This window comes from Halyomorpha halys, unplaced genomic scaffold (assembly GCF_000696795.3).
Source record: "Halyomorpha halys isolate HHAL.00 unplaced genomic scaffold, Hhal_1.1 Scaffold251.1, whole genome shotgun sequence".
NCBI classification, from domain to species: domain Eukaryota; kingdom Metazoa; phylum Arthropoda; class Insecta; order Hemiptera; family Pentatomidae; genus Halyomorpha; species Halyomorpha halys.
The window spans coordinates 909865-937837 of NW_027106674.1; the positions used below are offsets into that span (position 1 = coordinate 909865).

A 27973-nucleotide genomic window follows, 5' to 3' on the forward strand; every position below is an offset into this window, starting at 1 on the left:
TAAAAATAGAACTAAAACATTTTTTTGTCAGCTATGCCACTATTCAAGGATAACAGCAATATATTAAGTTTGCTTATTACATTGTAGAAGAAGAATATTTGACAGATAGATATATTAGACTGGAAAAAAAATCATACAGCAATTAAAGATTCAGGGTGAAATTTTTAATGCAGCAATGAAAAATTTCATTAATATAATAAGAGTCTGTAACTTATGGCATACTTATAACTTTGTTTGCATATTAATTAGGTAGCAAAGATAAAATGAACGAATTGAATACATTTTCTTTGTAAAAAAGAACTGAAGTTTTATCCTCATACTTGTAATGAGGTAGATTACATAAAGGCACGTGATTTTTAACATTAACAAGTTAATTCCACTTTTTTCCTCCACAAAATACAAGGTAGATGATTTCTAAAGAAATATAACAAGCTCTTCAATAATAAAAACAAATTTCAAATAGGAAAATTAAAAACAAACATGGAGGAAAACATTCTGCACATGATAATTTTAATTCCAAAGCTTATATTATTAATAGGCTTAATGGTTTTTATTCAGTACTTAAGAAGCTTTGATCTAGTGTTGCGAAACAGTTTAAATGTAGGCCCAACCTAGAAAAACAACAGAAAAAGTTAATTAATTATTTTATAATCTTGATAACAATTACATATTTTAAAACAGATTATATGTGGTAAAAGGATGGGTAGAGCAACAAACTTCACTTTTAAAAAACTTGGGTTAAACATACCAAAATAAGAAAAACATAGTGCATGTAATTTTCAGTGAAATAATAATAAATATAAATGGATTTTTTTTTTTATAATATATTGTGGACTAATAATTTTTAAACTTCAAACTTATCTTTCTCATTTACTTTACTGTATCAGAACAGTTTTTGCTCTGAATTATCCTATGTCAATCCAATAGTAATTTATATGTAAAAATAAATTGTAATTATTGTATTGAAATCCAATAAAATTACTAAGCTTCTTGCTATGGAAAACAAGAGACTAGGATGGATTCAGAATGAGAAGCATGCTAGTTAGACTAGTCTACCTTGCACATATGGCAATAAAAAAATATGGTATATGGTTCATTCAACCAAAACTGTCATTAATGAATAAAAGAAATTATTATTTTGAAGATGATAAACAATAGGAAAAACTTACCGTTTAAGGCCATTTGCAATTTCTTCCACTTTTGATGTATGGCAAACAACTGCAGTTTTTACTAACGACATGTTTAACAATGGTGCAACATATTTTGATCCTATCTCTTTCATATCTTCTTCCTTAACATCTGATATTTGTCTTATAAGTTTTCTAAAACAACATTTCAACAGTTATAGAAACCAATCAACAGCATCTAAAAGGTAAAGGAGGTTCACACATTTCAAATTTGTGAATAACAATGACACATTACAACATCTAACTATATTACTTTTTAAAAGTTAAAAGAAACAATGAACACAGTGTGTTCCAGTAGGTATACATGTTCACCTCCCCTAACCTAAGCAATTTATAAAATTTTATTTCTCTTAAAATCTGAGGATTAACCAACTTTGAAAAACAAATGTTCATCAAAAAACAATAAACAAATTATAAAATGCCAAATATTGTGCTGCAAGCATAATGAATGGAAACTGAAACAGTTACTTAATTGAACTTTAATTACAATAATCAGTTAATTTTTGGAGAGTTCTTTAAGATTTTCCAAATACTTCAGAACCTAATTTTCTGAAATTGACATGTGACCTACAAAAGAACAGCCATCAACAAATTCAAGAGTATATTTTTGTAAACTTTTAATTAATATTTACCTTTTACATGTACACTATTACATTTGGTTGTCAGCTAAAATTAGGAATGTACAAGTTGGATGAGTAAAAATATTATGATTATAAAGCAACGGTTATATAACTACCTGTTATAATCATGGCCCACACCCTTAAAATAAGAAAGAAGACTCTGACCAACAACATCTCCAATACATTTTTCTCTATGGACTATTTCAAATATCAAAGAAGATTTTGCTGATTCAAATAATGTTTTATCCCAAACCACATTTTCTCCTAATCTTCCTTCCTGTAACAAAATGCTTATTACTTAACTATAACTATTTTTTATTTAAAACTGTTTAATAGTTCAAGGTTTTTTTATAACTAACAATAACACTTCTTGCTTCTTTGTAAGCAGCAATCACATTACTTGCACGATAAAAATATAGAAATAATTTGGATTCATTAGGCCGTGCAATAAGGCTATAATGATAAGCGAGTCCTTGTCCTCTTAATGTCCTCCATAAAGGTCCCTAAAAATGAAATAAATCAGTTATTTCTAATAAATTTTACATCTTCTACAAACAAACAAAATGTCAGCTATTACAGTAGCTAAGTTTAAATAATAAGGTATTAATTAGTAATTTATATTAAAGAGGTAGAAAAGTAGATCAATAAATTTTTTCATTTAAATAAAGGCCGAGATCAAAAATTATGTACTGAAAGGAAGTTAAGAAGATAAAACATAGAAAGATTCAAATAGTTGTTAGGGTTGACATATAATTATGCACTGTAAAAGTACTTAAACAATATAACAGATACGTTGTATACTCTATTAGCTAGTATCTCTGAGTGATTCTGCTCGATAACATATTGTTGTTGTCTATATGCCATTGATATTCTTTTTATGTTTAACAAGTAATGCGAGGAAGCCCTGATGCACCAAGAGAACTTGGGGAGGACTCATGTCATAATATGCCAATCTGATGAAGAAGTACTACCTCAGGTTAGCTCATTTTGTGGTTATGATTTACTGCCAGTTCCATCCAGCAGATGTATTCAACTGGAGAATCTTCTAACAACTGGGGTCTTCATTGATTCTCATTCAGAGATTTTCTGGTGGATTCACTAAGGAACTATATACAGCCACTATATCTAAAAGTAAACGTGGATCCACTAAAATACATGAATATACAAGGTTTATCTAAAATTTTTATATAAAAGTAATTGAAATATTTTTCCCTAACCAGATTCTTCTTCCGAGACACAATTCCCTAATGTACAAAATACTTGCGTCATTCCATTTCCACTACTAAAAGGCTCCTTGGTCCTCCTAAGTCCTCTATGTATTTCAATTATTTGCTGTTTCATTGTGTATATTTTGATGGGCTCCACATCACTAAAGTTTGCTTTTTACTGATATAATAAATAATTAATTCGAATTTTAAGACATTGCGAGTAATAATTAGCAGTATTTTTGAATAACATCATCATCATATTCTCTCCTATAGTACTGCCTATGCAATGTGAGGAGAAAGTCTATAAAGCTTTCTCTAACTCTGCTAGTCTTTCATTCCATTGAAGTCCTCTTTGCAGGAAATTCTTCTTTAATTTTTGAATAACATAGCATAAAATTATAATAAATGCTTCCAAGTATGACTCCAAATTACATGCCAACATTAAAGATTCAAGGACATGCTAGAGAATACATGTTTTTAAGAAGGATAGTCACATATTGTATGTTTCCATGTAGGAAAACTAATGGATTTGTTTGAATATATATGCTACATGGAATTGTCAAAAACAATGTATATCCTAGAAAACTGCAGTGAACTAAAATTGAATAAAACAGTAATTAGAATTTATGTAATCCAAGACGTTGAAAAAATAATCTGTATATAAATATTCAATTTTAACTAAATACAATAACTGATATCATACTATCAATTGTGTTCATTTAATCTAAACCTATGCACAAATAGAAAATAGTTTCTAGTACTTTATTGCCAGGCAAGTAAGTGAATACTTAATAAGTAGTTAAAACAAATGTTTTCATAAATTACTTATAATTTAGGTGATCTTAAATATGTATAATCGTCATACCTCTGTTTGTGAAATGTACTGGAAAAAAACAAGGATTTTAGAGAGATCAGCATCATTAAAATTAGTTATACCAGGCACAGTTTGAACAAAGAAAGCAGATTCAACTGAACCAATGCCAGCAACACAGGAATCCTTAGCATCTCTCTCTTGTAACAATTTCCAGTCTGGAACTGCATTTAATCTTTAAAAAATTAATAAATTCAAGATTATTATATTTTTTGGGCACACAAACATTTAAAACAGAAAAAATCTTAAATAACTAATAAGGTATTAAAAATTCTTGTATAATTACAAAATAATGTATTCCAATTTAATAAATGATGGTACTCATTTGAGAAATTTAATAGTTTTTTTTTATGCTGTAACTTTTTCTCCAGGATGCACAGTTAGGATTTATAGGCTACAAGAAAAAAAAAAAAGACCATGGGAAAAGATAATCTTATTTATTAATGCCAATGTTTTGGCTAAAATGTTAGGCCTTCATCAGAACTAAGAAAAAAACAAAAAAAAAACAAGATAACAATCAAAATGATTAAATGGAAGTACCAAATAACAAGAAACATAAGAAGACAACAGTTAATGTAGTAGTATTGAAGAAAATGCATAGTGTAACATTATAAAAAATATTGAAAATGCACATAATAGTATAAAGGGAATATAGTAACATTTAAAATAAGCACGAAAGAAGAAAATAATATAGATTTGAAAATCAACTAAATAAATACATGTATAAATTGGATATTATTTAAAATTAAAGTAAAATAAAAATATAAAGAAAACATATATGTGATTAAATAAATATGTAATTACAATGAATTAAAGTTAAAGAAATAGGTATAAAGTTATATAAGCTAAGAGTAGTAAGTAATACAAATATCAGTAATTAGGTATGGTGAATATAACTAATACAGTGAGTAAGGAAAGAGAGGAAAAATGGTAGAAAAGTAAAAAAAAAAAAAAAAGGTAGTTAATAAAAGAAACATACTGTCTGGGGCGTTTCATAATGAAAGCTAATAGTATTAACCCATAAATACAAGTACACAAACTATAAAATACAAGCACTTATACATTTTGTTTGATGATGGGGACAACTATTAGTGATATTACATAAGTTTCAAAATAAAATAATTATTTGGCAGAATTGTATAAGTCAGTGAAATTGTACCAAATACAAACCACAAGAATAATAGTATTAGTTTGTACTTTGTTATGAAACAGAGCCCTGCAGGCAGGTCCAACACCAAGTACAATCGTGGTGAGCAAATCGTGAATTACAAACTATGTTTTTAAAAAAGGCAACTATAAACTAAACTAACTGCTAATAGGAAATAAGATTGAAGTGAAACTAAATATTAAAAATAAGTAGGTGATAAATAAATTATATGAGAATAAGAATTGATTTATAGAGCAGCTTGTGAAACAAATCGGTAAACTCATGTAAAGGTGGGAATAGTTGAAAGGTTCACAATTTTTTTTAAAAAAGAGCACATAACAGTAGTTAATAATGCAAGGAGATGTCACAGAGAAAAACAATTAAAATTAAGGGTGAAAGTAATAAATTAAGTATTTGAGAATATGCTACGGAAAGGTTTTGTTTGTGAGTTTTGACATTAACAAGAAAAGGTTCTAATTAGATAAAGATACTTTTGAAATGAGTCTCTTGTCATGGTTTTGGACTGTGGTTAGTACAGAAGTATTATCATAATCGAAAGAATAGTTTAAGGATAAGGGTTGTTTAGAAACTTTAGAAGCAGAAGAGTTATGGGAGGAAATAGAATATTTATGTTGGGTGATGCAGCCTTTGAGAAGGTTTTGGTTTCACCAATGTAAGAAGAATTACAGTTGGGAGTGGAACAGGGGATGTGGTCAATGACATAGGATCGGAGTAGCAGTGGAATAGGATATTTTAGAAGTGAGTAGAGTGTTCGTTGTGAGATTTGGAAGCAAATCAAAGGTTGGGGATAGAGGAGTGTAACATTTTTTAGATGTTATCTGAAAGAAAGGAGATATATAGAAGTGATCTGGATAAGAGGATAGAAAGGAGTTGTAAAAAACTGGCAGAAGAAGAGATTGGATTTTTGAGGTTATGGATCAGTTGGTTAATAATATTGAAGGGGAAGTTTTTGGTTGAGAGTATATGTTTCATTTGGTGCATATTAGTTTCATGGAAATGGAGATCAGAGAAAGAAAGGCAACCATAAATAAGGTTTTCATCTATGTTCATTTTTTGATGGTAAGGATATTGGGAGTAGAAGTTTAAAGTCTACCTGAATAAGTTGGTTTGGTGTATCAGTCTGTGATTATAGAGTTGTCTGGGTTCTTTATGATAAGAGGTCGAGGAAAGGAAGGGAGTTATTGGTTTCTAGTTCTGCAGTAAAATATAGACAAGGGAGGTAAGAATTAAAGGCAGATAAAAAAGGATTTCATCAGAATTAAGGAGGAGGAGAAATTCATCTACATATATTTTTAATAAGGATGATTTCAACTGGAAAGAATGGGATAATGGAATCAAGTAAATCATTAAGGTCAATGTTAGAAAGCTCAACAGCTAGAGGATTTCCCATGGCCAATCCTGAAATTTGGTTAAAGAACTGACCATGGAAGGTGAGGTAACTAAATTTACACCAGAGTTGAAGAGATTCGAGATAAGAAAAACGGTTATTAAGAGGAGTGTGGAGTGCAATGGATGACGAGTTGGCTTCTACTGCAAGGAGGGCTTGGTCTATAGAAATATTAATGAACAAAAGAAACAAGGATGAAGTGGTCCGGGATAGTAAAGGATAATAATAGATATAATAGTCGAGATGAAAGGAATTGTGAACATCATATGGATTATTGTGACTGAGGACTTGCAAAGAGGGAAGAAAGAAGTAAAGAGTTGTCACGCGTTTCAATTTGTAACATCATTTTTAATTATCGCCAACATCCTCCATCTATTCCTAATAATTTTTCTCCCCCCTCACCCTATCATTTCCAATGTCAATTCTCCCTCAGTTAAACTTGGTAAATTCTTACTTCCTTTCTCAGTCCTAATTCCTTTTACCTCCGCAAAGGAGCTCAGTACTACTTTGTTATTTAATTAGGAATGCAATGACCTGATCCTATTCCAATTATAATTATTAATAAGTGATTTTCCTCTGAAGGCCTTGCTGCAACTTAGCCCTATTCGAGGAGCATTCTTTAATGGCTTAGACCTTAGCTGTTTCTTTACTATTCCCAACAAGGAACTATTTATACTTATACTTTTTAGAGATATCTGGTGAAGCACATAACACTGATAGACTCCAACCAAAAACTACATACACTATCATAGACTAGCATCATAGATGGTGAACCTGCACCTTTTGCTACAAGCCAGGACATTTTTCTGAAGCCAAATACAATTTAAAAAACTGTAGGCTACCAAAACATGCTTGATTAGAAACAGAAATGAGGAAATACACTCTTCAACAAGTTCAAAAAAATTAACCAGGCATGAATGGTTTCTAATCTATCTGTACCAGGCACTGGAGGGACAAGACTTGACTCTAATTCTGTCATTCATAATTAATGCCAGCCATCACACCTTTCTTCACTTAAAGGTAAGTGGGAGAATCTTGTGACCCAGAGTCCTATTCATGAGGATTTCCCTAGAGCATAGTGTGGATGCCTACAGGATGAAGACAAGCCATCATTACCTCACTGCACATCTTCCCTAGATAGGGGCACTACCAACTCCAGAGTGTTAACTGTGGTTACCACACCATGATATACTACATCAACCTACATCCCTGGACCATTCCCAAAAATATGAATGCCAACTAAGCACATCTCTACTAGTCAGGGTATCACCAGATGAACTGACAGGCAAGGCGTTGGGTAAATTTAGCATCTTGTTTAGCTAATTCGAAATAATCCTTGTAAGAAAAGAAATATTTAGTTGTCTAAAACTAAAACTTTCCAAGTTGACAAGCCTTAGTTAGATAATGCTAGTTAATCACTATTTTTCATAGAACAATGAACTCATCTAAACCTGATACGACATGATAACGATCACAATGATTTATTTTGTTTTAACAGTTTGTATAAATCTAATATTCTATATTCCTAATGATAATTATAAAATTTAAATGAAAAAAAAAATCATTTATAAGATTTATTAACAAAGTAAGCATTTGTGAACTGAAAAAAACTTTTTTACTTTGAAGTTCAACTTTTTTACTGCTTAGGATAGAAATAGTTTTACAAGTTGTATAAAAATGTTAGGGATTTGAATCCTTCATCCATTTGTTTGTTTTAATCCAACCTTTTTTTAAATTGTTCGCTCAGTCCATCTATTATTCTAATTTGTTTGTATCCAAACAAGGTTCACGGACCTAATCTGTAACTTTCTGTTGTAGCAGCGCTTACTGTCCTCATTGTTTTTCTTCTCACTTGCAAGTTTACTAACTTTTGGTAATAATGCACCATTACTGGATAATGAATTAAGTTGAATTAGGTAGATCCTAGGTTTTGCTTTATTAGGATATTTTACATCCATCATTTGAAAAGTCAATATAAATTATTCAACCAAAAAATACTTTTAAGAATTAATGCAAACAATAAGCCTAAATAAAATGGGAATTGAAAGGAAACAGACCTGTAAGGTTCAAATATCTGTTAAATAATTAGGTCCTAAAGGCCTTCCTGACTCTGAAGAGCCATAATCCATAGATATAGACCAACATATCACTGCTCGAGAACCAAAAAGATAAAGTGGGGAGTACAATCCAGCATTGTTGAAAATCAAAGGGGAACAAATGCGTCAATGACGTTAAGTGACCCTTCCAAGAAATTTGAGATTTCACAAGCAATAAAAATCTATAAGAAGACTACATCACATGGCTTTATAGTCTGTAGTACTATCAGAAAAAAATAAAAATAATAATTACCTTTAATAATTCATATAAATAGAGTGCTTTTATGAATATATAATTAATGAATTCATATTTATCAAAATTACTACCCTTGTTTAATTAAACAATGAATTCTAATATGAATTACTAACCTTCCTTTAACTGGGGTAACATTTGCTGGTAGCAAATTATTCAACAAGCTGGGAGGATTCTGATAAAGTGAAGAAAGAATATCAAGATTTGCTGACATATGGATAACCATATTAGAAGGAAGAGTAAGAATAGATCTCAGATTTTCCAAATGCTTCATTACTTCTGAAGCAGTATCTTCCTTTTCTAGTTTTAAAAGCACAGATGACAGGATCCTGGATTGACGCAAAGCACTAATAGCATGATGATTACTTCCTGGAAATGGAAAAAAGTAATATAGAAATTATTTAATAGGATTTGAGGTACAACAAAGAATTAGAAATATCTTATGTTATTGTCTTTATCTCTTTTTATTTAACCATAAGAACAATATGATTCTCAAATGTTTGGTTATACATATTACCTGTAACCATTTTTGACTGCTTCTATTACTAATTATAAGTTAGGTAATCTCATTACCTAGTAGAGAAGCGTCCCACAGAAAGTGGATATGGAAATTCTCTGAAAGTTTCAAACAGTTAAGAATAATGGACTTGCTGACCAGCAATGAGAGTGACCCTCTGGCTTCCTGTGTGGATGTAGGTTTGAATAAAATACTTACATAACTATAGTTCAAGAAAAAAAAATTCATTACATAGAATAAGAACAGTTATGGAATCTTTCTGTTGTAAAATTCATTATCCAGATTAATTCACCTCTCAGAGTCTCGAGAGAGGGGAGCTGCTTCAGGGGATTCAAGGTGCAAGTTGAAAATAAAAGATTTGGAAATAGAACATTAGAAGTTCCAACATAGTAGGTAGATTATAATATAGGCCATGGTAGCAGAATGTGTTACTTTAGCAACCATGTTTTTGCAGTAGAACCAGTGTGTACTCGATTTGGGTGAATGGACTTTTGTTTCAAGGTGGCTACATTAATGAAAACTCGACCATTCATATTATAACCCAGTACTGAATGATAGTGAAGGTCTCCTGAACATAACATGTACCAGAGACCACAGCAGTACCAAAATTGTCTGATAATGTCCACTTTCTCTGAATAAGAAATCCCACCTAGTGCGAGGAGTGTGCTTCTATAAGGTTATAAGGCTATAAGGTTCCTTCTCACAGGAGGAAAAATTCAGACAGCAATTTTTGCATGCATCAAGAATGTTTAGGGCTATGGTTCTATGAACCAAAGAGAGGTATCATGAAGAGGTATCATGGGTTTAATGAAGGAAGAACAAATATTCATGAAGAGCAAAAGAGTGGAAAACCTTCAATTGTGACCAATGAGTTGGCGCAAAGAATGGTGGAAACTGTTTGTGAAGACCACTGATTGGTGTTAGATGAAATGTTTGCAATGTTCCCACAAATTTACAGATCTATGTACTCATTCAGAACATTCAAAACTCAAGACTTAATGTGTTTAAAATAGACATATTAAAGTATGTAATATATATATATATATATATATATATATATATATAAACTTACTATTTCCATACAGCAAGCCCCTCATGAGATCATAAGCCATAGTGCTACCTTTTCTTTTGATTTCTGAGACATTATTCACAATTTTAGTAGCAAGTACTTTAACCCTTTCTTCAGTGAGAACCGTGTTATAGAGCAGCTCTTGAATCCATTTTATTCCTTGTTCAATTTTTTTTGGTTCTACCTATAAGAATGTATTACTTGTAAATCTGAAGTTATTAAATCTTAAAACAGAAGTCTAAAACAAAGCAGTTGCTAATAAATTATAAACAAACTTTAATAAGTGTTAATTTGTCTGATAGTACAATTTGGCCTAAATTTGAAGAAAATTGGGGATTGGAGTAAAATGGGTCTAGAAACCATTTTATCAACATATTGTTCTGTAAATTTCGTTTTCAAATGACAAATAATTATCCTTGAAATATAGGTTATAATGTATCAAATAAAAATTATAATTTCCAGTAAGAGTAAATTTTCAGAATTTTTTTTAAAAAAAGTGAAGAGCATTTGATTTCTTGCATAGCTCCAGGTTGATAGTCTCTAAACCTGACCAATATAGAATCCTACAAACTGGATCATATCTTTTTTCTTGTGAATTAAGAGTACACATCCACTTTTAGAAAGGGTCCATGTCAACAAGTGATTTGTCAACATTAGCCAAATGAGGGTTTTGTATATTAGAATTTTTGTTGACCTGTTCATCTCCCAACTTATCCTGAGAAGACTTTTGATGCCAAAGAAGTAACAGTAGTTGGTTTTTATGATCCTAATCTCTGCCATTTTTTAAATTGAAATTGCAGCATAAAAAAAGGAAGTTCATTTGAATCTGAATTTCATTGAGTGAAATTCATTTTAAAGTGTATTTTACCAAGTTTAACTGGAGGATGTTCAGGGCTATTTGAAACTCCCTGCCTCTAACTTCCAAAAATAAAGCGTTAAGAGCCTGTACTGTAATCATGGCACTCAGCTCCATCTATTGTAGCCTCACACACCACATAATGTATATTTAGAAGCATTGCAGACAAAACAATTTGTTTTTCTCAACACTACTATGGATTTGATTTTTATGAAGAGGTGATGATATAAACTGTTATTTTGGAGGATCTGATGGAGAGTATAAAATAAGGTACCCGATCAGTAGTAGCCTTTGCCTTACAAAATCAACTCAGCTATGATTCAACAACTTTCTTTGTATGTAGAACACAAGTTTTAATGAGATACCCTCATCTTCAAATTATAGTCCAAATTTCCTTTAGATGGAGTTGTATGTTTTTCTAAAATGCAAGAAGGTTTAAAACTTTTCAGATCTAATCTTTTATACAAAATCATCAGGAGTTACAATGATTTGATCCTATAGAGTGATTTTATTCATCATAAAATCGTAAATCACAGAGGTTCTCAATACAAACATGTGGAGAGTCTAGGAGAAAAATTGAGAGTTAAAATTAATTTGTCAATTTCCAGAGGGAGAAAACTAAGTCTTCTAATACTGAAGGAATATATATATAGTTTTCTGTACCTGAAGAATTACACTTATTGTAGACGAGAATGGACCTGCTTGAAATCTTGAACTTGAATCAAGACCAACCCTAAAAACAGTGGCAACAGTGTCTTCTTCAAGTTGCGATACTATTTCTTGATAGGGTACAATGTCATTGCCACGTTTTACAGGTGATTCTTGTAGTAAATCCAAAAGCAAAGGTAGATATGGTCTCAAGTTGTCATCTACAGAACTAGAATCCAACAGAGCAATAATCTGAAAAAATAAGGTAAAAACTACTCAAGCTCATAACATAATAAAAATAATAAATATTTGGCCTAGGTAGGGCTCATACAGATTGCTATTGGGAAAAAAAAACTGTAGGATAACACCATAAGCTCATTCCTCATACGGCTAATCGGAGGGTTTGTTATGGAGGTTATGGTGTGGAGAAACTTAATTTTTTTAAAATTTAATCACTAATACTGACTAGAGAAATATTGCCTTCAACTATTACCATCAATGGTATAAGTTATTAGGACCTTAATTATTTTTTTAGAACTAGCATTAATTTGCAGAATCCTAGAGAAAATCTATTTTTAATTTTTTGCTGCCTTTTATTTTATTAAATGTAAATGCTTTTAATTGATTTTTATAGATGCTCCATAGGGTGGAACATCTCAGCACACTTTTCTATATCATTAATTTAAGAGAGAGAGAGAGATTAGGAGAGGTTAACAGGTGATTAAGCCTGTAAGACTTGGTCCTAACCGGCTTGATTTTCTTGTTGCAGTGGTCAGCTAGTGTTAGGTGTCTATCAAGGGCGACCCCCCCAGATATGCTATGCTGCCTGCTGGTCTATCCTCACATCCTGCTACCTTATAGACTTTAGATAGAGGGCGCTTGTTTTTCTGGAAGGAGAAAATAATACATTTGGTCTTCTTGGGATTAACTGTAACATTCAGACCCTCCAATTTCTTAGTGAAGTCGGTACAATCACCCTCCATAAATACCTGTCGTCGGGGTACGCTGCTACAGTAGCATTGTCGTATTTCGCTCCTACAGTTTCAGCTGTATATATCGAGACACAGACTCTATCAAAACTTTATTAATAAATTAACTAATATCATACATTTGAGTACCCTTCCATCAGTTTGATATTATTAATGATAAGGTAGTAAACAAGTTGTCAATCAGCAACATCCACCAGCACCCCTCTTGTAAGCATTATTTTTTCTTACTCGGTCCTTTCAAATCTTGACAAAATCTCTAATATATCCACTATTATGGTTGCATTACATTGCATACAATAATCGTTCAAAAAATAGCTAGGATAAAAAATATCCAAATATAAACTTAATTGGGTTTTTATTTTTACAATGGTGAGTTTTTTCGTTCTAATTATTTTTGGTATAATTGAGTGAAAGATATGTGCCTTATACAGTTTATTATTTGGATAGCAGAAATATGAATAACAATCATGAAAATACCTATGTTAAACAAACTGTGTCAACAACAAGGAGCCCTAAAAATTTATTTTTTTATGTTTTAATAATTTTTCAAGATTATTTCATTAATTTTATTTGCTTTGTTGTAAATCTTATTTTTCCTTTTTTTATTACATGTATATATTTTAAAAATAAAACAATTAAAACATACCAAATTTAAATGTTATTAAATCAAATATAACAAAAATATTCTGGAGTCATTGTATTTTTATTATCTTAAGAATTTTTAACACTTTTTTTCTACAATATTTTTATTTAATACTCATGTTAACACTGGGTCCTGATAATTATTGGATATGTTTTTAATCCTGTTTATCACAAACAATAACTTTATATAAAACTTAAATATTTCAACCAACAAGCATTATAGATTGTACTTGGTTTCAGAACTACTTTTTTTTATATCATTCCAATCCATATAATCAGGAATAGATTATTAAACCACATAACAGGAATAGTTTAGTAAACCAAAACTTTAATTAAAACATGAAAAAGTATCTGATGACCAGTTTTTGTCTTTTTCAGACAAATTGTGATTAAAGATTATTTCAGCCCATTGTGTGATGGCCCATATGCTGCCTCGAGGATAGCACACTTCCTCATGGAACCATCACGAGCTATCTATTGAAAGGTGCAAAGGAGTAAGTGAAAGAAAAAGAATCTATATGAGAAATTAATCTTTTTTTTTTTCCTCGATAAACCACCCACTTCAGGGCGAAGTGTAGAATAGTACCCTTAATTCAAAAACATATACAGTATCTAATGTAAAGGGAAAATGTAGTAGAGGAAGAGGTCGACAGGTTCTTTTACTATTCATAATTAAAAGTCATATTTCATGATTTTTAAGTGGCCTATCATCTATTGTAAGGACAAGGACAAGCTTCAGAAAAAAAATAAATATTACATATAATTTATCCTTTTTTGGTACAATTATACAATAAGAATTTCTTACTGACTATCTGAGGAGCCAATAACTAGTTTTGAAAATTAGGGGTTAATTTCTATTTCATTAATTAGTAAGTGGTTTATTTCTATTTCATTATTTCTGTGTGAAAAATACTAAATAATAGCTTAGCTCGAAAATTATTACTTTTATCTGTTATTAGTATTACATAAATATTTTTCCAAAATTATGATTATTTGATATGATTTTTTATATTGATTCATGACTTAAAAATATGGTTTTATAAATAATAATTATAAAATTTCTTAATCTTCTCAGTTTTACATTACATACATTTTTTAAAATATTTTGGTTTACAGTAATAAATATTCCCTAAAAGTGGTCGCTATGTCACCTCACACTTACAGTGTTAGCCCTATCACTTCCAGTCTCACCTACCAGCACATCATTCTCATTTTGTACTTCAGCAGTTAAAGGGTTACAAACCAAGTAGTAACAGAGTTTAACACAAACCTCAGTAAAATGCACAATATGAGACAATACAAAATGGGTGCCAAAAAAAAATTAAACATCTAAAAGATTAATGAATACTTGCTTTTATCTCAACATAATACATAGGTAAAAATAAATAAATTTTGAGAGCAATCATCGTTGGTTGATTTTGATATTGAATGACCCATATATAATCAACAAAGTAAAAACACTACCTAATACTTTTTGTTTCATGATTGGAATGACTATTACTGATGTTAAAGGAGTTAAAAAGTACAAGACAGTGGAATTGTACAAAATAAAAACAACAATAATAATAAATGGAATATGGTCCATGTGCAGTCAAATTAAACTCAAATAGTAATATTATGTACTATTTTTAATACTACTATTTGAGTTTAATTTGACCGCACCCAGACCATATTCCATTTATTGATACGCACGGTCAATCAGCAATCTTCCAACAAGACTAATAGTATTACTTTATACTTTATTATGAAACAGAGCCCTGATATGCCACTATTTCACCCTTTGTAACCCAAAATTTTGGTAAATATTGGAACTTCTAAATTATTCAGTAAACTATTTAGAATCACTCTCTAACACATTCCAATAGTCAAAGATACCTCTATTTATGATAATATAGAACTATCTCTCCAGATCTCTGTCGACTTTAGCATCTTTGAGCTTTTGAATCACTATTAGTGCAGACTGCTAATGATTCACACTAATACTAATTAAGTAATTCATGAATTGTTGATTTCATAGTTTTTGAAATTTTTGTCAAATACACTAAAGATTCAATTTACATGTTCTTTAACTTTTTTTGTCTTAACAAAAAAAATTGTTAATGCATTAATATCCTAGAAATGACATTAAATACTAACCGACTACTTAGTGAGAAAAACCCTTCTTTATACGCAAATCAATACGCAAAATTGCTATTAATAATTAAATTTCAGTACTATTAGTAAAACTATTTAGTAAACATTACTTACATAAACAAAATTTGTTTGTAGATGATCAAGTTGCATGAAGACTGGAACATTACTTAGATTAAATCTTGGATCTTGAACTTTTGATTCACTTGTGGTACTGGATATTGTGTGAAAATGTATGGAATCGATAGGTGATATTGGAATAGAGCGAAGCATACCCTCGGGAGGTGGAATCTAGAAAAAATCAATAATACCTTAAGTTTTAAATACACCATTCTAATTATTTTAAGAATTAATTTGAATTTTAACATCCTGAACATGTGCATACATAGCACAAATTTGACTACAGACAAACCATATATGTTCCTTGATGTCTAAATGCTAAACACAAGATAAATTTTTGGTTCTGAGATTTTTTTTTTTTCCAGCATATATACAAAGCTTCCTTATATTTAATAAGGAGAGAGCATAAAGTGATAGAGATGATAGATTTGTTGTCATATTAGTTTTCTCCTTATAAATTTTATTTTTTATAGCAACTAAATTAAATTTCTTTTAGTTCTTAAGATATAAAATTTTCTTTGAGAATAACAACATGGTAAATGAGGGCCTATGATCCATAAGGGGATACAAAAGTAACGGATTTAATTTGTTTACTCAAACTAATTAAAAGTTTATCTTTTGTTTATATGTTTAATAATAAAAAATTATAATATCATACAATATCATACTTCATTAACAGCCATTGCTGCTGCAAGTTCTTCCTCCTTCTTCTTTAAGCCTTCAGGACCCAACTTTTTAACACATTCTTGAAACCTGTTTTTTTCTTGCTCTCTCATTTTGCTTTGCTCATCGATACTAGGTATTCCCTTAGCAGTTACACAATATCCTTTAACCAGATAAGTACGTAGTAATTCAGTCCAAAATTCCATTGGCTCAGTCAACAGCTTCTCAATGAGTCTCACCTGATTCAGTCGATCATCCAGCTAAAGACATTAGACTTAAGTATTAAAGTGAAATAATATCCAAGAAGTAGAATATATTTGTAAGTTTTTAAAAAAGCTGACACTATGCAGGCATCACATAACTTTCCCTTACCATTGTTCATCATCATTGCTAGTTTGAAATACAACTATTTTTTTGGGGGGGGGGGGGGGAGGAGAGGAGAGGAGTCTGAAAATGGGTTTTCATTTTAGTGGTAGGAGCAAGCCATCCTAATGTGCCTCTCTGGAAGGAGCAAGGTTTCCAGATGTGTCTCAGGGGAAGCAATCCCTTTCCCGCAGTTACTTTACCCTACAGACAATTCAAAGCGGGATATATTGTCCCATTGAAAGTGAAAGTGTTTAGCTCTGTTTACTACATTACTAATTAAATTATGATATAACCAAACTGATATTAGAGACTTATAGACTATAATATTATAGATTGATATAACGACTTTATTTAAAATCATTAGAGCTGTTTTGGACAAAATGGTAAAAAAAATGTAAAATCGATGATATATAATGGCATTTCTGATAATCTGATTTCAGCAAAAATGTTACTGTGACATAATAAACATGAACCAACCTTAAACGGGTAATTTCAGTTTCAAACAACTTTTTTTAATTAAACACTAAGGCTGGTCAAATGCATGTATGCACACTTTCACATTATCAAACAGTCTGGTCCCGCTTTTGTTTCTGGTTTAGTAGTTGACATTACAGAATATTAGATGAATACATGTTGGAGAGTGACAAGTTGAAAGGAAATCAGTGTTAATGAAATGAGTCTTTTTCTAGAATTTTTTGAATTAGAGATGGTAATGAGCTAATGGAGGGAAAAACTACCCGCATAAGACTTTCGTGTACAGGGGAAAAGAAGCTGCGGGCTCTTATTATTTCTCCCTGGGTAGGAAAGAGGAAACTTCAACAGCAAGGACAGAGTAAAAGAACAGAGAGGGAAGAAGAAGAGCAAGATATATTGCTGCAATGAGTTGTACCCACTGCTACGAACATCCCTATTGCCTAAACCGGCAGGATAGGGTAATAAATAAATAAATAAGTAAGATATCGACCTCCATTTAAATATTTTAAACTATTCCTGATGACAGACTGTTTTTCATGCATGATTCTTGATTTGAAAAATTCTAACGAAATTCCTATCTTCTAGGAATAAAAGGCAGCTGAACAAAAATAATCCTGAGTTCATTTTTTCTGCACTTATCTGATCCCAATACAAGTTTTGTTTCATGAGCGATAGGTAGATTAGGGTGTTAATATTAACTTTGGACCCAGCAACCCACCCTAACATTTATAATTAAACACTAAAAGCATTATAAATATACAAATATTTTTTTAAAACACTTACATCTTCAGGTGTATTTCCATAGAGAACATAGCCAATCACCATGAATGCAATACAGTCATGAGGTGAATTTTCTAAATTTGATAAAATTTCCAACTTATGACGATTGATCACAGTTGAAAGTCTCTTCATATCAATTGGCTTTTCAGAATTAAGAATGGAAGACAAAACACTATCTAACTTAGACTTTACCTGGTCGAGTTTTTCAATTGGAACATTGTCAAAGTTTAAAAGAAGTAAAGATTCAGAGTTTTCTATCATTGAATACCAAACCTGAAAGGTAATTACAACATCATAAATAATTCACAATGTTTAATTGCTTCATATATGCATGAAGTAAAACTAATTTTAACCATCAAATAATCAATACCTTGCTAGCATAGGGATCTGCTACATCAACAAATTCTTTAGGAAGAGGGCTGACGGAGGTGTCAGTCAAATACTTAAGGAGCACAGAACATGCAGTCATTCTAGAAAACATCAAACATAATTAACTTTATTCTATATCAAAATTTAATGATATTTTCCACCATCAAAATAATCAAATTAAGAATTTTATTACTAATAAAATAAATATGGTTATTTAAAACTGAAAAGTCTGTAAATATTCCAAAGATAAGGAATATTCAAGGAAATATTAATAGGGCCTTAATAAACCATTGAACTATATGGCCGACAATCAAATACCCTCTATTCAGAGTGTCTAACTGATTTCTTCTTCTTCAAAGGTCAGCACGACAACCCGTTACTGGGTACGGTACTCCTCAATCAGCTTCCACCAGTTTAATCGGTTAAGTGTAGCTGCTCTCAAATTCCTCACTCCGAGCAGGGTCCTTGAATCTTGAAAACTGATCAAATCTGTCTAACTGATTTAGGTAAAAGAAATTCCCAAGTTTTTCTTCTTTTTACAGATCTTTTTTACAGCCATGCAGTAAGGAACCAATGTAATATATCAATGAATACTAGAAACCTTTCTTCTTTTCTACTTTTTGGGGGAGGTAAAAATCTAAAGTTTCACAATTTTGACTAGATATCCCAACTGGCTGGGTTTGTTAACTAAGGCCTGGAAAGTAATCCTTGAAATTTCCCAAAATATGTTTGGTAAACTGATCTCAGTAGAGTTAGTAAACAATTTTGAAATAATCTCTTTGAATAATATTTTACCAGAATTTTCACAGTTAGAAGTGTGTTCTCACATCTCAAAGTTTCCAACTTTCCAGGTTTTCATTAAATTATTGAGGAGGGTGAAAACATCCCCATGAAAATGGTGAAAACATCCTACATTTAGGTAATGGAAATGCCCGAGGTTTTTTTGAAAATTCACAAGCAACATTTTTATAGCCATGCAGTAAGAAACCAATATAATATATCAATGAATACTGGAAACCTTTCTTCTTTCCTACTTTATATGTAACCCAACAAAGGTGAACTACTTTTTGGGGGAGGTAAAAATAATCAAATTAAGAATTTTTACATAAATTAATACATTGTAAAGGTTATTACAACTGTAAGACAGATTATTGACTAATTTAGATAATTAAAATCATAACAGTATGTATAAAGCTGTAATATAACAGAGATCGTAACATTATAAGGTTGTAAACACATTTTTAATCTTCAGTATCGCTTAAATCAACAGAAATACAGAGAAAGGTTGTCATGCAGCTGATGTCAAAACTATGTACTTTTACTAGTTATTTACCTAAAATCACAAAACCCCGCATTTGTACATCAAATCCAAAATATCTCTATTTAAACTTACAAGGAGAGGCTACATACGTGGGATTACCAATTTGAATAAAGCTTTTTTTGGTGATACTATGTTGAAAAATATTAGACACCTGTCCAAGGTTATAGCCAATGTGCTGCAGGAACCAACCAAAAACAAATTATTTTACATAAATGGAGAAAAAAGGTGCATTTTTTTGGCATTTCCTGAAATCACCATTCAAAATACAAAGTGGCAAAATCCAAAATCTAATTCAATACCAAAAAAAAACCTTAAGACTTGTCTAGAAGAAATTTATATGAATTTTTTTTAAAGATTGCCCTAACGAACCCCTGTTAACTGGACTATCTCTTTCGAATTCCTAATTCAACTATCATACTGATTTTATATTATTCATTAATTAATTTTAATGATAATATTTTATTGTTACATTAAATTCATTATGATATAACTAATTATACCTATAAAAATCATTAACAGCAGAGGGTCCCCTCCATCCAATATAAACCAATCCATTATCTTCCTCATCATTAGGATAAGGAACATTTATGTCAATAGATGAAGAAATTGGCAAAACTGGAGCCTGCCAAGGTCGAATGAAAGTATTTTCTGTGCTACCCTGTTGCAAAGAAATAATGAAATGAAAAAATGATCTCAACTTTTCTCAAGAGGTAAAGTTTGTATAATAGATAGTTTAAATGTTTTTTTATATGAAGGTGAGATATTTAATCAGAAAAAAAATGTAGATATTTAATCCTTCTATGATTAAGGATTTTGTTTATCTACATGTGATTTCACATGTTTTCAAACTATATGGCTTTTTTCGCATGTACACTGCTAAATACAAATTTTAAAACTTCATTAACCTAACCTTGCAGGCAACTACCATTATAATTACAAATTGTTTAGCAATATTATTTATAAATTTTCTTTACCAGGATAACTTTTTTATAAGACTGTTTCAATCTATTCAATGTTATAATAAAACAAAAAATACTATAATAAATAGAATAGAAAAAATATAATAGAAAAAAAGCAGAAACTAAAATTGCAATATTTATTTATGCTGTAAGGTGTTTATACTTTATTACCATTTGGTTTGTATTTCCTATTTAACAATTTTGAAGAGCTATTTTATTTTACATTGATCACTTAAGTTCAAGAAACATAAGTAACATGGAGAATGAACTTTTTGTTTTTATTTAGAAAGTTCGAAATTACTCAAAATTGCAATCTCTACTTTGGAAAACAGATTATCAACTCAAGAAGGGAGAAATTTGTCAGTCAGTGGAAAAAAAATGGCGAATAAGTATACGCCAATGTGAAAATTTGTGGGAATGACTATTGTCATAAAAGATAATAAAAATACAATAGAATTGGAATAGAAAATTGTAAATATGAATAACTATACTCATATAATTTTATTTTAACACAAATGTATTCATATACAAAGAGAATTATCTTTGTGGATACATTTAGTATTTCTATTTAAAAACACAAATTTACACAACCCTGACCAAAACATGCTTTAAAGGAGTCTAAATTTTTAATAGAAGGATCATGAAGTTAATGAAACTAGAATATTATCGACCAATTCATTTCTACATGCTTATCACTGATTCACAATGACCAGGTATATGGACCCAAGATATTACAGTTAAATATAGGGAACTTAAACAAGTGTATGAAGTCCCTTCCCCAACCTAATGAGAAAATTGCAAGTTAGTAACAAGAATTATAGCTTATATATATTAATGAGACAATAAGGCTATTGTTTCAATGTCAGAAAAAAGAGATACTATAACTTCCTTGTGTATACATAGAAATTATTTTACAGATACTTATTAAATACATTATCACCATTTTTTAAATAAGTATTACACCTTGAAATAAAACTTTGTATTGCATTATTTTAAGCAATAAATGATTTAAATCATTACCAAAACATTAATTATATATATATATATTTGACCGTAAAACTTAATTATAATCAATTAATTTACCACATTACATCAAGAAAAAAAAATGCAACAATTATTAACATACTTTTGATAATATTCTCTCTTCAAAAGGTTTCAAAGCATCAAGAATTTGACTAGCCTTTATATTTCCAACAACTATTAGATACAAATTTTCAGGTCGATAATACTGTTTATGATAGTCACGAACCTACAAAAAAAATCATTAAGAAATTTAAATGTATTAATCAATAAGAGACCACATCTACAAATTAATTGATTTCAACATTATGGATTGATAGCCTTAAACAACGACTATCATTCCATCAACCTTTGAAGGGTTTATTACCTTATTGTCTCTATACATTTGTTATTTAATCACATTCTCAATGCTCTGTTAGAAGACAGTTATATAATTCTCTAACCAATTTTAAGAAAAATTGATCTGGTTGGAACTTCAGATAGCTCTGTAAAGTATATTCCACACGAGTGATCCAACAGGCAAATGAACCGATGATAAAAAACTCCCCATATGGTGGGGGGAAGCTCAGATGGATTGGTTTGCTCGATTTGATTTTTGACTAATTCAAAATCCAGTCACCTGAATGAGCCACTGAGCTGCATCAGATCTGGCTCAATTCCACAACATAATATTAATAAATATAGGAGTTAATTGTTATTATTAGTTAAATTATGATATTCCACTTCTAAAAATACTTTTTAAAAACAATTATAAACTATTTTTGTTTTCAACATTTTTCTTAGTAAATGTTTCAAATGAAGCTCTGAATTTTTTGAAAAAATTCCCTTTTGCCCATAAAAAATAGTAGATTAACATTCATATCAGAAGAGATCTTTTATAAATACATTGTTCATCATTCTACAACTTTCTATGTTATATATTGTATTTTCTAAAATCTATGGCTTTCCAACAGTATATAATACTTCTACAGTTCTGCCATTATTTCTGAAAATGCATTTTAAACTGGGGAAAAATATTTGTCCTCTGATCTCTTTCATTTAATTATCAACTCCTTTCCAAGTTTATATTGATCCATTTTCCACTATTAATAAAAATGTGAAGTGGTTAATTATTTCAAATAAATAAAATTAAAGGAACTTTAGAGGAAGATTTTTTTTAATATTCAGCATTAAAGCCCTCTCACACTGTTTCAATGAAGATAAGACTTGGCTTATATTTAAGGCCATTTAATTGTGTATTGACTTGCCTAGTTAAATCAAAAGCATTTGAGTCATTTTCGAGGAAATGTGAGAAATCGATTCTATAAAGTAGCACTTCCAGGCAGTTGATTTTATCAAAACATTTGTCATATGCAACCACTTTAAATATGTATTTTCAGTTTTGTATGAATTTTAGTTTTAGAGCTAAACTGTTTACGCAAGCACTCACTTATGCGCACGCTCACACACACAGCATCATACATAAGCACACATTCATTACTTTCCTTAACTAAGACTTAGTACTTGTTAAGATTACTTAAAAATATGTAAAAATAAAGCTGTAGATTATTATACTGTTATTTATTATATCAGCAAATAACAAATAATAAAATATGTCCTTAGATAGACTAATACTAAAATTGTTTGCAGTCTCTTTGCTAATATTTGTTCAGTTAAGATTTTTAATTTCTTTGTTGGCAATTTATTCATCTAACATGAGAACCTGTATGCTCCGAGAGATGTGTAGTTTTTATTTTTATTTATTTTTATTCTCACCCGGATCAGTCAACATTTATTTCTTGGGGGCTTTGAGAAATGAATCTTGACATTTCAACTCTGGGATTGAATAGATCTTTAATGGAGGACTTGAGCAAACAAATTAAAAATAATAATACAAGGAGAAGATGGTTGGGGGTGCGGTCAAAATGAAACACAAATAAGTTGGTGTAACCTATTAAATAGGTTGACCGCACCCCAAACCATCTTCTCCTCATACGTCATCCACAGTCAACTATCTCTCATAATTAAAAATATAGAATCATAATACTAATAGAACAGTGAACAGGTTTCTACGAGATTCAGCCAAATACTTTCAAAAGTTTATTATGCAAAATCTTTGCTAATATAGGTTTCATTTTTACAATTTTTGTTTTGTTTTGAAGGGAAAATTTTTATATTTCAAATAATAGTTACAGTAATAGTCAAATAACGGTTTATAGAAAACAATTTTTATTCAATTTTGGGATTCTATTTATCTTGAAGTGTAAAACCTTAAACAAATTTTGAGGGTGGCTAATTTTTTTTTTTTTTTTTTTTTTTTTTGTACATTGTCAATTACAAAGATTTATTATTGAAAACAACAAACCAAAACAAATCCCAAGTGCTTTGTCTTTGTTAATATAGTCAGTCTGATATTGAAAGAATCGGCAAATACAGCTTGACGTCCTCAGATTTTCTAAGTACATGAAGCAGTGGAAGAAAACTAAAGAAAGGGAAGAACTAATCAATGATGAGGAATAATTTATTTTTTAATTTTAATAAATAAGTGAATACATTTTATAATTTTTTTACAAGTGACAACAAATGACATATAATTTCATTAGATAACTAATTTTTTAAAAGCATTTAATTTATTGAGTAACATGTAGATTAAAATTGCTATATTTTCATGAAAATAAATCTATTATAAATACCTTTTCATTAGTAGTACTAGTTCTAAGATTGTGCATGATACCACCAGTTACACTCTTATAACCACAGTCACCTGGATACATAGCTCTCATCAATTCACGATTTACTTTTCTTTCACCAGTATTTTCTACTCCTTGCATTTCGGTATAAACAACACCTCCATCATGACCTTCTCCATTGACATGATACACTTCAGTAGTAAATGCAGCATCCTGAGCATGGGTAATTAGAAAAACAAAAAGGATGAACAATAGAAAAAAGTATAAATAGATGTTGAACTATATCATATTTATGAAAAAAATGTATGTCAAGAATATGGGTCAGTATAGCTTCCACATTATTTCTTTTTATCTTTAAGTTTCTTTTTCTGGAAATTATCATTTTTCTGCATATTTTTATTATGTAATACCTCCATTTCAAGGCACAAGGTTAAGATTAGACAGTGAGGAAGCAAAATAGTTAAAAGAAAAGAAAAATGTAGTTTATTAATTAACTACTAAATTTAAGTAAATTGTACTCTGTATTGGTTAAATTTATTTTCCACAGATCAAAAAATGCATTTAAAAATACAATATCACTGAATTCTGGTTAAAATGTATCATTCCTTACTTTATCCAAATTAGTTAAACTAAAAATATCAACTATCAGAAGATCATTCATTGAGAGCCCATATGTAATTAATGAAGGAAGATGGTCCAGGTGCAGTCAAAAAGAAACTCAAATAATTCAAATATTGGTTATCAAATAATAAAAATAATTATCTTTTGTTTACTTGCTAGACTAGAGCCCTGATGAAGCACTACAAATTAGGACTAAATGTTGGTATCTAATAGTTTTGTCCTTTTTGACCACACCTGGACCATCTTTCTTTATTAAAAATATTAATATTTGTTTAAGTAATAGTTTTTCTGAAAAAAAAATGCATGATTATCAGGTTCCTATTTTCCTAGAAATTACCTCACAAATTTTCATAATATTTAGATAAAAGTTTTTGAAAAAATATCTTCTCTTAGGACTATATATAAATAAGACTTAGAAAATTATTGAAATAATATTGATCCCAAAAAATTATTTTATCTGAGAGTCCATAAAGAGAAGATATAAGCTTTAAAAAAATTAAAAAAGACATAAGGCTAACTTTTGGAGAAAAAGCTGTAAGCAGTCAACTAAGAACCAAACATTACATAGTTAATCAGGGGGTAGGAGGTGATATGACCCTACTCCCCTAAGCAAAAGTGAAGCCAAGGAGTGAGAGGGGTTGGCAATGACCTCTGAGTGTTGATTAATGATGATGTAAATAGGCATTTCCCACATTAATGTAATTATCTGTAAAACTGTTGATTTAACCACAAATAAGAACCGAATGGAAGTTATAGTAAATGTTATTTCTTAAATTTTGGTTCATCCACAATGAAAATCCATTTATCACAAGAAATTTCTGCTTAGGTCTTTGTTCTATCTAAACTGATAAATTTAATCTTAGAGATGTAATTCTCTATTTTTTTTTTATCTTAAATTGTAAACAGGTGTTGATTTTTACTTTCAGTTACCAACATAAGAAATATATGGACAGGGGAAGTATTGTGATCTTAAAAAATTGTTGGTGCATCAATAAAAAAAAATTGAAATAATTACACAATGGTTTATTATTTAAATTAATTATTTATTAAATCTGTTAATAGCAGATAGTAAATGTCATAGTTTCTACACTCCCACAACTATCCTTACCGCTTTCTAAAGGGTAAAAATAAGAATGTTTATAACAAAAGAGTAACTAAGAATTCACAGCAATCACAAAAAAATAATAATAAATAAAGATAAATACTAATAATCAACAAACTGAACTCGAGGTTTGTTTAATTTTCCGAACTTGACTAGTAGTATGGCATCTTAGATGTTCCCCACTCCAGCCCTAACATGGCTTCTAAGCCCATCTTTTTGGCTTCACTTGGCCTGACAGCTTACTCTCTCCACTACAATCCAACTTCAAGTAGTTAATCAATGAACTAAAGCCAATAAAAGTGCAAATGTAGCTCAGGATCAGTTTGGATTAGACTTGTTCTGTTTACAGCTTCATTGTGAAATATTTTCTCTTGACACCTTTTGTATTCCTTAAAACACTTCATGAACTGCTACATAAATCCTTAAGGAGATGATAGGACATTTTTTATTGATCACTTTTTGCCACTTGGAAGACCATATAAGATGAAAACAAAATTAGGATTTAGAAACTTCAATCTTGGCTCAAAACCTTGATCTACTTTGAAGTATTCCATATACCTAATTGAAGTTGAGTAAATTCAGTGATTTCGGTAAAATAAAAATATGAATGATGACAAAACAGAGAAAACATTAAAATAAACCAGTAGTATCCATCCGAATATTTAAAACATTAAAACAAATCTAGTAGAATCCAATCTTCCAGTATGTCACCGAACCAGTAGTATGTATGCTCAAATTACCAAATTGTACGGAATCAGTTCCTGAAGGTTTTTAATTAATTATGTTAAAACTTGGTGAAATGATGGGAAAAAGTAAGTGATCAATGAACTTAACAATCTACTTCCATGAGGAAATTGAGATTAAATCTGTAGTACAGCCCAGAAATAAAAAATAACTGCCTTCCCAAGTCATATTTGAGCCAGTCTCACTCTTAAGTCCTAATATACAATAAATAATAAACTACTCATTTCAGCACTTTGTAAATACTGAAAAATTGAAAGAAAATAATTTTAAATGCTAAAAATTAGCTATTTAAGACACAAAGCAAAATAGAAGAAAATGAAAAAGTTTTCTTACATTAAGAGTAGGATATAATATATGATCTAAGTAGATGGGCAATAATGCAATAAATCCTTCAGCCCCAGCAGTAGTTATGGTATAACATGTATGATCTGTATCTAAAGAACAATTAAGATAATACGTTTAGAATACAAAGAGACTATATGTATATATATATATATGTCAGATACATACAAATGTGAGATATAAACTGTTTTCAACAAACCTGTCCAAGCATTAGTACCAGATGCAAAGCACCGATTTGCTAATAAATCAAGAACACCTTTGTAAGGATATAATTCACTACCTAGAAAAATTAAATGTTCCAAAGTATGAGGTAATCCGTCATCGTCATGTGCTTCGGTAGCTAAAAAGTAGAATAAATCTTAATGAAACACCAATTTTATATCAATAAACTTCAGTAATGTAAGTTGATTTTATAAAAATGTATTAATTTAATTACTAATAATGACTATTTCATTGTACCTAAGCAAAAGTATCCATCAACAACTGGCCCTTCCACTTCTGCAACTACCACAGTAATTCCTGTTTTTATAGAAACATATTTATGCACCGGAAACAAATTATTGACACTAAGTGAACATTTTAATTGAAAGACATCATCAACAGAATCAGGAAAACTATTATCTGTTGGAGCCATCACGACAACTAAAAATACAATACAGACTCCTGAAAATGTGATAATCTTTTCTAGACAGTCTAAAACAATGATTCCTATAAGTTAAACAAAATCTAGATAAAAAATAAATAAAATAAACCAAACAATGCAGAAGGTTACTTTTAAACAA

The 27973-nt window shown here is 30.1% G+C and overlaps 1 protein-coding gene across 1 annotated transcript; it reads right to left on the bottom strand.

Annotated features, from left to right (window-relative positions):
• Window positions 1-142: 142 nt before the first annotated feature.
• On the bottom strand, window positions 143-27973 carry LOC106680221 (uncharacterized protein C05D11.1). Its single transcript, XM_014419760.3, has 18 exons — window positions 27651-27973; window positions 27391-27531; window positions 27183-27283; window positions 24386-24595; window positions 21820-21942; window positions 20235-20392; window positions 18415-18514; window positions 18048-18317; window positions 16430-16684; window positions 15759-15932; window positions 11896-12132; window positions 10380-10560; window positions 8907-9159; window positions 3881-4061; window positions 2167-2310; window positions 1924-2084; window positions 1170-1322; window positions 143-611 (listed from the first exon to the last, which is right to left on the bottom strand). Exons 1-18 carry the CDS (start codon window positions 27823-27825, stop codon window positions 551-553), a joined length of 3078 nt encoding a protein of 1025 aa, XP_014275246.1. The 5' UTR covers window positions 27826-27973; the 3' UTR covers window positions 143-550.

What these genes read in the sequence shown, in the direction of transcription:
- LOC106680221 (XM_014419760.3), bottom strand. Translation starts at nt 27,825, where the DNA reads ATGGCTCCAACAGATAATAGTTTTCCTGATTCTGTTGATGATGTCTTT. An exon ending in TGATGGATACTTTTGCTTAG is followed by an intron (nt 27,532 to 27,650) that starts GTACAATGAAAT and finishes TCTACTTTTTAG; the next exon opens with CTACCGAAGCACATGACGAT. An exon ending in ATGGAAATACACCTGAAGAT is followed by an intron (nt 16,685 to 18,047) that starts GTAAGTGTTTTA and finishes TAATGTCTTTAG; the next exon opens with CTGGATGATCGACTGAATCA.